This window comes from Cibotium barometz, chromosome 60 (genome assembly GCF_041138505.1).
Source record: "Cibotium barometz isolate CiBa-2024 chromosome 60, ASM4113850v1, whole genome shotgun sequence".
Classification (NCBI taxonomy): domain Eukaryota; kingdom Viridiplantae; phylum Streptophyta; class Polypodiopsida; order Cyatheales; family Cibotiaceae; genus Cibotium; species Cibotium barometz.
Window position 1 is genome coordinate 4,937,529 of NC_141105.1, and position 14,333 is coordinate 4,951,861.

The 14,333-nt window shown below is 45.3% G+C and overlaps 1 protein-coding gene across 13 annotated transcripts in view; it reads right to left on the reverse strand.

Annotated features, from left to right (window-relative positions):
• The window catches only part of EMB2746 (RNA-metabolising metallo-beta-lactamase family protein), a 175,332-nt gene that overhangs the window by 71,866 nt on the left and 89,133 nt on the right, over window positions 1–14,333 (reverse strand). For all 13 annotated transcript variants that reach the window (XM_086794020.1, XM_086794018.1, XM_086794021.1 and 10 more), the window contains exons 14-16: window positions 9,569–9,682; window positions 8,562–8,657; window positions 8,370–8,467 (exon numbers count right to left, since the gene is read on the reverse strand). In XM_086794020.1, the coding sequence (XP_086650146.1) occupies window positions 8,370–8,467; window positions 8,562–8,657; window positions 9,569–9,682 (308 nt within the window). The remainder of the gene's footprint in view (window positions 1–8,369; window positions 8,468–8,561; window positions 8,658–9,568; window positions 9,683–14,333) is intronic.

A 14,333-nucleotide genomic window follows, 5' to 3' on the forward strand; every position in this document is an offset into this window, starting at 1 on the left:
ATAATGCCCAAACCGCCCTGAGCCAGCGGAAGTGTAATAACTGCCCATGCAACCTTTGCCCGAGCTGGCTGACCGTCCCTCTCGGACCACAGAAAGTTCCTGATCAGCCTCTGTACCTGGCTGATGCAAGAGCTCGAGAAAATCCAGCAAGACGTAATGTACCACATGGTCGCTAATAGCACCTGATTTGCCACCACCACCCTCCCAGCCAAGGATAGTCGAGCTGTACTCCAATACAATAGCTTCTTCCGAATGCTCAGAAGAAGCGGGGCAATCTGCTGCTCAGGTGACAAATCTAGGCCAATCTGGCATCCCAAATACCGCACTGCTGTGCCTGGAGGAATCCATCTAAAACCGGGGTCCGGGCTCCATGCCGGAGTGGGAGCAGTACTGATCCAAAAGGCCACTGTCTTGCGCCAATTGATCAGTGCTCCCGAAGCTGCACTAAAAACCTGGAGCGACTGCTCAGCCCGAATAAGATTGGCCTCATGGCCATGCAAAAATAAGCCCGTGTCGTCTGCAAACTCAGCATCAAGCAGGTCCTTCCCCCGGACTGGGAGCTGCAGTCCTCTCAAACCAACCTCTTCTGCCGTCAAATACATACTCATAGCCTCCGCAAAGAAGAGAAAAAGGAAAGGGGCGAGAGGACACCCCTGACGGACTGATCTGGTCAGCTCAAAACTCGGCCCCCGTCCTCCTGCAATCAGCACCTGGCTGCAAGCTGTGGAATACAGAGCTGCCACCCCTCTGATACATCCTGGCTCAAAGCCCAGGCGAAGCATAGTGCCCTCTAAGAAACCCCAATCAACTCTATCGTATGCCTTCTCAAAATCGAGAAGCATCACGACCAAGTCCTCGCCAAGAAATCTAGCTCGGGCCGTCGCCTCCCAGAAAGTAAAGATGTTGTCAAGGATACTGCGCTCCTTGACAAATCCTGTCTGAGTAGCATGAATCAACTCCCCCAGGAAGGGCTGGATCCTCAAACTCAAGGCCTTTGCCAAGACCTTGTAGACAGTATTGAGGATCGTAATAGGCCTCCAATGCCGAATGTCATCTGATACTCCCTCCCCCTTGGGGATAAGATAGATCAAGCCCTCTGAAAAGCTCTGCGGCATCACCCCAGTGTCCAAAACATGCTGAAAGTCCCTGCGGAGGCCTGGCCCCAAAAGGTCCCAATAGCGCATAAAAAAGGCCGGCGTCAGTCCGTCCTCCCCTGGGCAACTATGTCGCGGCAGGACCCTCAAGGCCTCGGCAAGCTCAATCTCTGACAGAGGCACACCTAGAACTGTACGCATATGGTCTGTGACCCTCCTCTGCACATGGGCCCACACAGTCTGTCTGCAAACATCTCGATCCTCAGTGGCTGGCTCCGCTGAGAGCAGGTCACTATAAAATGCAGTAGCAATGGCTCTGATCTCCGCGAGCTCAGTAGCTACCGATCCATCCGGTCTACCGAGCTGGCGAACTCCTGCTCGCGCATGACGGGGTCCAGTGATCTCAAAAAACTCTCCAGTCACTCTATCACCAAGCTGCGTCCACTGAGAGGCCTGACGACGATAGTAAAACTCATGTCTCTGCTCCTCTACCTCTCTAACCTCCTCGCGTGCCTGGCTCAGCTGGCACGCCACCCACTCACATGCAGGCTGCTGCTCCTGAAGGCGCTGTAGCGAAGCAAGGCTGCGTCTCAGCCGTTGCTCCCGCTCGCGAATCTCTCCCAGTCGTGTCAAAGCTGCAGCGTGTAGAAAAGAGCTAAGATCAATGAGTCCCTGGGCACACTGGCCCGCTGCATCCTGGTCAGAGCACTGACTATCATGCCAGATCCTCTCAATGTCCTCAGCGAGACTGGGATCTGTAAATACCCTCTCTGGGATCCTCAACTGCAAGCTGGGCTCCCGTGTCCCCTCCTCCAATGTCAATATAACTGGCGCATGATCTGAAAATGAGGTGCCAGAGGAATGCCGACGGAGCCCCCTCGCTCCCCTAACCAGTCGCCCACATAAAAGCGATCAATCCGTGATAGATTAGTCCCTCCCTGCCGTCGATCCGACCGAGAGAAACTAAGACTGTCCTGAGACCGGGAGAAAGCCCCATGCTGCCATGCATCAGTGATCCTCAGTGACATGCAAAACCGGTCCCAAGCTGCAAGCTCCGTGCCGTGCACTGTAACATGACTGTCTCCCACCCTATCTGCCGGGTCCTCAAGCATGTTGAAGTCTCCCCCAACACACCAATGTGCGGCCTCTGGCAATGCATCTGTAACCTGAGTCCAGAACTCTGCTCTGGCACTAGCATGATTGGGCGCATAGATGTTGAGCACACCCAATAGCTCATCATGCATCCTCAGAATGACATACTGTGCTCTACCAGGCACAATGATCCCTCGATCCACAATGGCCTGCCGCCATACATCTGCAATAACCATGCATACTCCTCCCTGTCCACCCAGAGGACCAAACCCTGTAGACCAAAAAGTGTCCCATCTACCAGGCATCACCGAACCATATCTCCGGATCCTGCTCTCACCCAAGTGGTGCTCCTGCATCATCAAAATATCAATGCTGCCACCAACCAAGCATCTGTGAAGCTCCTGCCTCAAGCAACCTCGATAGCGTATAAAGTGTGCTCCGCCAAGGCCCTGTACATTCCATGAGATGATCCTCATGGATGCCCTGCTGAGGTGGATGCTGTCTCAGCCGTACGGCGGGCCTTCGCAAGCGGCTTGGATGGAGAGTAGTCCCCATCCGAACGGCTGCGAGTCTGCCCACCTCGTGTACTGCAAGAATCCCGGATCAGGCGCCAGTGGCTGTGGCCCATGGCGACTGCCTCCTGCTCTGACAGAGTAACCTCGTGTATACTCACATATCCAGGGTCGCGTGCCAAGTCTGCCACTATGCGCACGACCAAATGCCGAATCCCGGAGGTATCCACACTCCCGGGATCCAAGAAAAAATGAGCCAACTCCCAAAGTCGGCCTATCACATCTGTCACCTCCAGATCGCTCATGTGATGAGAAAACTCAACTGCCTGAGTCTTCAAAGTGCTGAGAGCGAGCTCTAGAGTCCACTCCCGGTCACAAGGTCCACATAGAGGGAAAGAGAAGGCCACCGCTGAGTCTAGTGCCTCCTCCCCGCGGGCCGGAGGTATCACTACATGAACTCGGATGGGTGCTGGCTCATGGGGGCCCTCTGCTCCAAAAAGTCGTGTGAAGGTATAATCAAACGCCTCCGAGCACTGTCTAATGCCAAGGCGGCTCAGCCGACTGCGGATAGATGAAATCCGTGAGGCCCTAATCGGCATAGGTCTCCTCTGTGATGCTCGAGCGAGGTCAGTGCTCAGCGCTCTCCGGACTGCAGGTGAGCGCGAGGGAACTGCCAGGGCCTCCCGGGAAGGCGAGGCGGGCGGAGGGGGAGGAGGGGGAGGCGAGGGAGGTGGAGAGGGAGCCGCTGCCGAAACCGGAGCGGAGACGGGAGGAGGCGAAGGTGGAAGCGAGGCGGTGGGAGGGGACGGGGGTGGGGGGGGTTAAGGAGGGGGTGCTGGCATCTCCTGGTCCTCAGTCGCTGTGCAGGGGTCTCCTCCTGAAGGGGAGCAAAGCTGTTCCTCACGGGAACCCAATGAGAATGAGACTGTGGCTGCTGCTGCAACGGTCTCTGGGCGTGCTGCTGTGGCTGTCTCCCTCGGCGGCGCCCCTGTCCAGGCTGCCACTCCGAGGTCTTTGTGGCCTGAGCAGGTGTCCCGGAGGCAGCCTGCCGAGCCGAATCTGTGGGCGGGCCATCAGTAGCCTGCTGCTGTGGTGAGGGTCGAGGTCTCCTGTGAGGGCAGGCCTTGGCCATATGACCGACCTGCCTGCAAATGAAGCACTCGTTCGGGAGCCCCGAGAACTCTACTCTCTGATCTATCCACCCCCCCCCCCCTATCCTAGGTAGCTGAATGACCTCAGGAAGGGAGGAGATGTCAGACACCAACACTCTGACCGAAGGTAGCCCAGCTGCTCTAGCCACCACTGAAGCTGCTGAGGGGCCCGTCTCTAGTACCGAGCCCACCAATGCTCCGAGCCTGGAGAGGAGCGGAAGATACTCCCGGCGGAGACCAGGGAAACAAACTGTAATATGGAAGAGGCGCTCTCCCTGCTCCGCCGCTGCTGGGTCAAATCCATGCTGCCAAGGTCTGAAGAAAGCCCGAGCACCCCTGCTGTCCAGAGGACTCATGGCAAGGACCTTGGCAACGCTCTGGGCGGCCTCGAACTCGATCTGATAATGTCCTAAGAAGGATTGAGTAGGACTAGAAGTCATTAGTGTGTGGTTAACTAATCTTCTCCCATTCAGGATAGCCTCTATGCGCTAACCGGGAGACTGCCAGATATGGACCCAGGGCAGCCGCACCAAAAGACAGGATATGCCAGCTTTGCCACACAGAGCCCTAGACAGATGATCATTACATATGTCGATGCCCTGTATACTATGAGATTCAGGGGATGTTCCACTGCCTCTTCCGAGCTAGGTTCGGACCACTTTCCAGGATTATGGACTTCCCGGATCAGAGATGCCTGGGACTTTTTCTTCTAGAGCTCCGCACACATAGGGAGTCCTTAGTGAGATCCAGATCAGTTGTACTTGCTCAAGGACTAGCACAGAGAGCTCTCACCGACTTCTTTCATACCAGCACTCCAAGGGCCGATCCACCCACCATACCCGGACCACAGGCTAGTGCAGGAGCTCGGCCGAGAGACCAGGTGTAAAATCAGTCGGGATCCGAAAGGCTCTGTTTTGAGCCACTATCTCCATCAACAAAGAATTGACTTGCCGAAACATCAAGCATTATAAAAGACTAATCCACCTTTTCTTTTCCCTTGAGTGATACATGTGAACTTCCTGACTTTTCAGCACATATAGTAAAACCACATGTACCACAACATGACACATCAAAATGCCTAACATTCAGCTTCAACCTGCATGGCCAAAGTCTCACAATAGACCCTACTCGAGAACTCTCTTGGTCCACTAAGTACTTGTGCGCCACATCTAAAAGCCTTTGACTTACATGCTTATGATGCGAAAATGCATGCTTAGCATACTTGCCTAATTGAAACGCTTCACATACTCTATGCATTCCATCCACTTTGAACCTTGGCAAACCTGTAACAATATTCTGGGCTTGCATATTCTTCAACTACTAAATATTGATATGTTCAATGCAATTATGCCAAATATCAATGTCTGCACTCACACGTGTACCATAAGCAAACATTGCAGCATTCACTTTAGACACGCTTACATCCAATGTAAACATTATGCCAACTACGTTTCCATTTGCAACCAAGCTACATTGAAACCTTCCGCATAACATTCATCAAGGTTAAATCTCACTTGCAGACCCTCCTCAATCATTTGCCAAACAAAAACCATATTCTTTGTTATGTTCAGCATATGAAGCACATTAACAAGATACTTCATTTTGTGATCCTCCATAGACAAAGATGCGTAATAGGGTGCGTTGTATCATCACCAATTTGTATATAGCCCCTCGGTACTTATGCTATACAGCTTAAGCACGGTATCCACTCATCTTTAGGTGTCGATGCATCCTCTACATGACCAATCATAGAATCGAACATACAGAGCCAATATATAACCTTCTTGGTCCTCTCATGCCATGCCTTAAAAAGGCATGTATCTATTGTGGAGAGGGCATAGTGGTTGAATACTTTAGGTACAGTGCGGTATGATACGTGTACGGTACGAGTACATAAAGTACGCATCAAGATAAGTACTTTAAGTACGTCCACATTTTTACTATGTGTGTGTGTGTGTGTGTGTGTGTGTGTGTGTGTGTGTGTAAAATAAGAAATATCTAGCATCCATACAAAAATAGCATGAAAGACAATGGTAATACTGAGATGAAAACTAATCTATTAACTACTCAGCGATGACCATTGACTAAAATAATTAAAAAACCGGCCAAATAATTGTTGTAGATTGAACCTCATATTTGGTACGAAGACCTTATCCGTACCAAGTACGGTACGTATGGAGTGGTATGAAAAGTACTGAAGGTACGCATCGGATGAGTACGGGTACGGAATGCAACTATGGGAGAGGGATTTGTTTCTTGAAACTCAAGCTCCTCCTTGTTACCTGTAAAAAACTTCCAATATCCTTTTTCCATGAGGAAGTTTGTCATCCTAAATTTCCATGCTTGGAATTTGCTCTTGTCCAACTTCTCGCTCACAATCTGGGATAGATTGCCAAACAATGTTACCTATAGTAGCTTTCACCTACACCAAATATAGTATTCTGTAGGCCAAACAGAACTTGGAGTAACTTCTGCACTCACAGCAATCTCCAATAATCAGTCTGATAGATACATTACGAATTACCAACAATATTGTAAGCTTGTTATGAAGCCACTTTATGTGAACCAAACACATCAACATACATCTTTCACAACAATCCTACAATCTCCAATAATATGTCTCGTAGATACAAACACAATTCCCAACAGTACTATAAACCTGTTATGCAACAACTTTATGTGAACCAATCACAACAACAAAATCTTCTTTCAATACTCCCCCTTAAGTAATTATCCATCACTTTAGACATGTGGATTTACAAAGCTCTACTAGACTTTAGTTTCACACATGCTTGGATTTACCACGCTCTTTTTGGCTTTGGTTTCACCAACTTAGTCTAGTGAGGTTTTTACAAAAGCGTACGGATATTTTGTAGAGTGGCTTGGTCTCAACAAACCTTTAGAAAGCCCATTCATTGTCAAGTACAAAGTTGGCTTCTTCTTTGGAATCCTCTTCTTTATTGCTTACAACATGCAATCCTTTTCTTCATGATTCATTTTCCCACAAAAGTTACATTTCTTCTTGAAGTAGCAATCTTTTTCTTCATGGTTAGGTTTAACACAAAAGTTGCGTTTTTTTACCTTTACCCTTGGATAGCCCTTTGTGAAGACCTTTCTTGGAGAAGAAAGCTTTGTCTTTACCTCTTTCTTTGATCTTCATTTCTTCTTCTTGGAGGCAAGTGATGATCCCTTCAAGTGTTGGAGAAGGAAGGTTCTTGAGAGTAGTGACTAGATGTTCATACTCCTCATGTGGCATGCTTTTCAGGAGCACTCCCACTACATCATCATCACCCACTAGTGTGCATAGCCTCACCATCGGCACTTGGTTGTCCATCAGAGGACGGCTGGCAGTGTGCGCACTACGGCAATCCCACAGCATCCCAACGGCAGTGCCTTTAAGACTGTCCTAAAGCACAACAAGTTTGGCAGAGATCCTTTGCCTCTACAAGACGGTAGGGTCCGCATCGTGTACCATCACCCTGGGGACAGTAGCTTGCGTGACTCAGGTCCACCCCACTCTTTCCTATGAGGAGGTAGCAAAAGGATAGGCCCTTCGACTCTTACTGCAGGATTGATACACTACCCAGAGCGTCAGATCCCTGGTCTCCCAGAACTTGCTAGAGACGGGATATCATCAGCAGCATAGCTATATGGCATATATGGTGGGCCCATTTACAGTGAGGCCATTGAGGGCACTCTCAAAACCACACACACACACACAACACCCCTCCCCTCCCCCACCCCCCACCCCCAAAAAGGCTAAGTCCATCCATTCAAGTTCGTCTAACATCATTCAAACCCTCCACGGAAAGTGCAAGAAGCTTCATGGCAAATCGGATCACATGCGTAGACAGCACGAGGCCTTCTTGCACACATGGCGCATAGGCCCCTTTCTCTCTAAAATGGGCAAGGCGAGATCATTCGGCACTTCACACCACTGGTGTGGCTTTCCCACTCCCTCTCCCCTCCCCCCCCCTTTTTTTGTCTTATGACGTAGTTTCTGTCTGAGAGCAGCCAGCCGTGGAGAAAACCATCACCCCCTTCTTCTTTTGCTTCTTTTGCCTCTTTGATGACGTACAGTTAGCCTTTAGCTGATGTTCCATTTTTTATTTCCGACTAGCATTAGGCCCAAGATCCTCCCGTAGTTACCATTTTCCACCACCCTTAGCGATGCCTCTGAGGAGGTACCTTGAGGGGTTTTGAACCCAAGAGCTCTTGATCCTAGGCAAACACCTTCATCACTTTGGCCATCTCCTTATTGGCCTTTGGCTGATGTTCATAACTAATAGAAGGACCTTTTTCCTGTTTAACACTGGAAATGTCCCTGATGGCAGTTATGAAGTTGTCACCCTCCACAGTAATAGAGGATGTAATGAGCTAAATCGTGAAAGTGCAACATACTTGCTGTTAGTTAACTCAAGTCATTTTAGTTCTTCCAAAGTTATTTTCAACTAAAACTAATAATGGGGACGAAAAAAAATCAACCTTTTTTCAGAGCAGAAAGGCACCCCCAGAGTTACCTTGCAATGACAATTCCATTAATAGCTACCCGCATGCGCTCTCCCACACACAGATCTGAAGCTGTGCCAAAAGCTTTATCCCCATCACTGTACATCATCTGCATGGTGAACGGAATGAGTCCCATGCAATAGAAAAACTCAATTTGTAAAGAAAACTCCAGAGAAGTTAGCAATTTGATATTAGTCAATCACCTGTAAATCTTCTTTCCCAAGAGGTGTAAAGCCACTGGAAAGAACTCGCCTGTTGCGCAGGTGTGCAACACCAAGCATCTCACCATTCTTGATGACCTAGATATGGAAAAGCTGCTACAATTTAGATTTCTCAAAAGTTTTGCGATGCTGTTGGTTATATAACACTTGCACTCACACTGCGCCTTTTGAAGCCAAATCAGTGGCATGCCAACTGAAAGTTGCTCTAGCATATCTGCTTACTCAAGGGAAGGGTCTCTTTTCCAGTCAGTACTCTAAAACAGCTGAAACATTCAACCTTAAAAAGCCGTCCGGCCTTTAAGTTCTTTTTCAACCTTATCAAGAACAAAGTGCAGTCTTATCAACTTCATGAGAAATATACTCACAAAACTTCAGATCACCACCATCATGCAGGACATACATAACTATAAGTTTTCAATGCTCGGCAGTCCATGGGAGACAAAATCACCGTCTTAAATGCCAAAGCTTGTTTTATCTCTCTTCACATCTACTTGAAATCAGGAGGAAACTCTACAACAGCTCAGGAGAACCGCAATGTCTATCTCCAAGTCTACAACTGTTTCACTTAGGCCAAAACACTAACATTGGGGTTGTAAACCCCCTCCCAAACACACACCCGCCCCCCCAAACAACAAACTAACATAACACTAGCCATGAAGAACAACTCTACTTTATGTCCACTACAGAATCCTTAAGATACATGGCAGATTTACCGCCCCTAGCTGATAAAGTGTCTACATTTCTCAAAACTAAAGAACTGTTATACCCATGTGCCTTAAATTAAGTGTGCTAAGTCAAAATAGGTGCAGAATAGATACCCAAAATACATAGATTTCATATTCAGTACAGCAAAGCTCTATCGTTAACACAGCCATGTTTAAAGCAAGCAATCAAGAGCTAAATCATTAGTGAAAGATAAAACTGGAAGGGCTTTCATTCATAACAATCACAGACACACACACACACACACAAAGTTTAGCTAAGCTTACTGCAGTATGCCTTATGCCAGAATCTTTCCCTAGTCGCTCGTGCTCCTTAAGAAATGCATACTCTCCATGCACAGGCATAAAATGTTGGGGCTTGACAAGCCTTATAACTTCCTCCTGCAACCTCCAAAAGAAAATAAGTTCAACATTGAATCAAGCCATTTTTGCCAGCCCCAAGTTGAACTTGTCAAATACATGCAATAAACGAATGAGATTCCAGAGAGGCAGAAAACACAAAATTGTTGTAGCAATCATAGCCTGGAACATTTTTCCCTTTCTCACATGCAAAAAAAACAATTTCTATCAAGCAACTCGCAAATGACTGACATTGACAAATGATTGTGATTCTTACAGGTGTGGATGAAATAACTTGGTTGTCTTGTGCTTCAAAGGGAATGTACAAGTTCTACCCATTTGTTTGAAAAAACAATGACAACGTCCTGGCTTGCCCTTAATTTAGAATCACAATTTGAACGCTTTGTAATAATGTCTGCTCGAGTCTTGTCAAGCTCCTAATCTTGATCCGGTTGTACCATATGTCATTGCTTGGTTGTATCAAGGGTGGCTCGTTTGGAGGCATGATGTGCCCCACAAGGAGCCACCTAACTTTGTTTTCTGTAAAAATCACAATGTTCCCTTTTTGTGTATTACATAATCAATAAACAGAATTCTATAGTGGACAATGTAGAGGCTAATCAAATTGCTTTACACTCCATCATCTCTGAATAGACATGACTCAAGACTGTGAATGACCTGTAGGCCCTTGATTATCTCAAGTAGGGAGCGGTGTCAATCTTATTTCCCATACAAATTGGTGTTAAATGCAGTAATATATACCATCTATAGGACCAACAAAGTACTCAAGAAGCATGTGAAACAAGACAGATAATTATAGCAACATTTTGCAATGGCCCTCGGTAGCCATGCTCACTCTCTAAAAGTTCGACAAGAGTCCTTGATTTGTGCCAAGTGTGTGAGCACTTCTCAGTCTATTAGTAATTTATAAGACATGATTAGAGACACAATACTGAAAATAAAGACAAGTAGAGCAGAAAGTTGTGTGTTGTTGCATTCAGACACAAGGCCTTATTAAATAGGACTTGAAGTGGTACCAAGTGAAAAGTCACATCCCGAATGCAAGGGTGCGGCTCTTGATCACACAATTATGTCTTTAGACGAACAATTGTGTCTTTAGGACAAAGGGTCATATCCTTTAGATAGAACAAGCCTCCTCATAATAACCCTTGAGATGGGACACAACCCTTGAACAATGTCTCTTTACTAATAATCAAGATTAAGATGTAATTAGTGAGATTAAGAGAGAGTCACAAATCGTGTCATTCCCTCCCACTTAAAATAAGATCCAAGATCATATGATGGACTGCTATTGACAAAAGAACTTTTTAAGTAATTCTCGGTACTGTTGTAGATCTTCATCATTTTGCCAAGTTAAATCTGAACATCTAAATCTTTCCATTGTACCAAGAATTCTGTAATAATCTTCTGTCAAGTTTTGTTTCTATCGAACATCAAGAATTTTCTCTGGAATCAAAATCATATGTTCATCTTCAATCTTTGAGGACATAATGTGGAATGTCTAGTATAGTAGAATCTGTCCAAATTTCTTTATCCATGCTATGTGTAAAGTCAGATGAATCTTTCCCCATGAAGGTGGTAAATGCAACTTATAAATCAAAGGAAATTTTTAATAGTTGAAAAGGACCATAGTAACGTGGTTTGAAAAAATTAATTTCACTGTTTTATACGGATGAGGAGCGATGAACAAAATAATCATATCACCTTCTTGAAATTCATCACGTCAGTGATGTCCGTTAGTTGTCTGTTGGTACTGTTCCTGAACTCGAATCATCTGATCAATTGTCTTGCATATTGATTTATAAAAGTTGCTAAAATGTCAATTTGCAATATAGAAATCGATTGCTAAGGGTTGAGGCATTCTGCTAAGAGCAAGAGCAACCACATTACAAAGACCAGTAACATATTAAATAGCCATATGGATGTTTGCCAAATACTATACCCGTCTGCCTTGTGGTGCATTATTAACTCGCTAAGTGAAAATATACTTCCAAGAATAATGATCTGTCTTCGCAACATAGTCTGCTCCTAAAAGAGTGTGTTTCCACGCTCGATACGCATAAACAATTGCCAGGAACTCTTTATCATATACTGGATAATGTGTTTGAATTACTCAATGCTTATGACTATCAAAGGCGATGGCTCGGCCTTGCTACATGAGAACTATGCCAATTGCAATGTCACTAACATCTATCATGACTTCAAAATAAAGATTGGGATGTGTAATTGCCATTACTCGAATCATTGATCAAGCAACCTTTAGAGCAACATCATCTGTTCACTAAAACCAAGTGCTCACTTTAAAACCTCTGTCAAAGGTGCTGCAATCTCAAAAAACTTATAAACCTTTGAAGATAAAACATGGCAAGACCCAAGAATGTTCTGACATCATGAATATTCTGCGTTGTTGGCCAATAATATTTTTCTAGCGGGTGCCTAAACAATACAATATGAGAGTGGAGCATTGATATTCAACACCCATACTCTCTCAATGTCAAAGATGTCTGCACAATTCTCTGTCGAGAAGTATACCATCTTCACCTCCTTGAACATGATGAGCTTGCATATAAAGTGATAATGAATCTCAATGTGAGCATGAAACACAAGATTCCGAGCAAAGGCCTTGCAACTCTGGTTGTCACATTGCAGCAAATCCAAAAAAAAAAAAAACTTGATACTGAGTGCCTTGATACTGAGTGCCTGGTGTCGGAATCACCAACCCAATCTAAATCACAAAATCTATTGAGGATCTTGCTCCTTGCATAGGTGATGGCGTACTCTTGAGTATCTCAATTGTATCTCAACACCCACATACCTACTTTGCAATGATTATATCGTGCTTGTTGGAGAGACTACTGAACACACCAACACCAAAACTAATATGTGGTTTAGTATTACACAAGAAGATAAGACTGCCAATAAGTTTCGAGTATAAGGCCTCATCACAAGGTCTAAAGTGTCTTCAACGGACAACTTCAAATCACTGCCTATTGGGGTATCAACCACCTTGCATTCGGTGATGCAAAATGCCTTGAGTATCTCATCTGCATATTTTTGTTGAGAGATGAAAATGTTATATGCCATCTGCCAAACCTCAATCCCCAAACAATAATCTCAAACTCTGTGAAATCTATTTCTAGTGATCCCTTGTCAAGATGAGATCATCTACATAGAGAACAATGACCATATACTTTTGCTATTCAAAAAAGACATACAAATTTAAAGCTGAAGGACTGTGTAATAGATGAATACTCACAACAAAAGCATCAAACCTCTACTACATTGCTCATGGGACATGTTTCAATCTATAAAGTGACTTACATAACCAACAAACTTCATCCGAAACCAAGAACCCTGGTGGTTTCCCCACACATACCTCCTCCTTGAGATTCTCATTGAGAAAAGCACATTTTACATCCATTTGGAGGACAAGCCACCCCCAAGGACAGTGCTAAGTGTGGTTAACTTGGTTGAAGGAGCAAAAGTCTCCCGAAAGTCAAAACCTTCAACTTGTGCAAAACCTTTGGTAGCTAGTCGTGCCTTGTACTTTTCCAAAGTAGCATCAATCTATATTTGTTCCTTGTAACGCAGTTAGTGCGAAATTACCTTGTGTCTTAGAAAGTGATCTACAAGGTCCCAAGTGCTGGTTTTTAAGGATAGAGTCATATTCTTCTTGCATAGTTGCAATCTAATTCAGATTCCCTTGTGCTTTAGCAAAGGTGGCAGGGTCCTAAATCTTGAGTACTTGTGACATGAGAGCATAGTTTACAAGATTCTCCCAAGCCCCGCTTTAACCTTCTAAATCTGCAAACATCTTGATGTGCATCCTTGATGGTGGCCGAAGACCTTGCTCCATCCAAAAGTTGTCTATACCACTTAGAAAATAGCTTACACTTTGTGGCATTGCATTCTTTGTTTCTTCATGATCAAAATCCATCTCTATGAGAATTGGCACAAGCTACCCTCCATCGGATTGCAAGAAAGTCCGTGCTGCATGTGGAGGTTGTGTTGCTTTGGTGATTTCCTTGTTGCATGATGAAGAAGAAAGCTCCTTCTCCATCGCACATGGTTATTCTTATAATACTATGTCACTACTCACCATGATCTTCTGTGCCTCAGTGTCATTGCCTAAGAGTCCTAGAGCCGATATCCCTTTGACTCTATGTTGTAACCCAAGAAGATGCATTTTTTACTTTTCGCATCTAATTCAGTTCTCTCAGCATCTGACACGAGTACATGGCAATCACACCCAAAAACTTTCAAGAGTGCACTTAAAGGATTCTTACCCGAGTAGGCCTATAAATGAATCATCCCTTTGTCAACCTTTTTTGCACTCCAGTTAAAAATGTACACAACCGTGTTAACTGCCTCAATCCAAAAGGTTTTAGGAAGATTTCTACCATTAATCGTACTCCTTGCCATTTGCACAATAGCGTGATTCTTGCGCACTGCAACGCCATTTTGCTACAAAGTATAAGCGGTAGTGAATTGCCGTTATATGCCCCTTTCCTTGTAGATACCTAAGAATTCATCAAACATAAATTCACAGTCTATTCTAACCTACTTCAATCTTGTTCCTGAAGTCTCTCCCAATTTCAACCAATGCAAGCAATTTCTTCAACTTACCAAAATCTTGAGACTTTTCCTTAAGGAAATACACCCAAATCTTCCT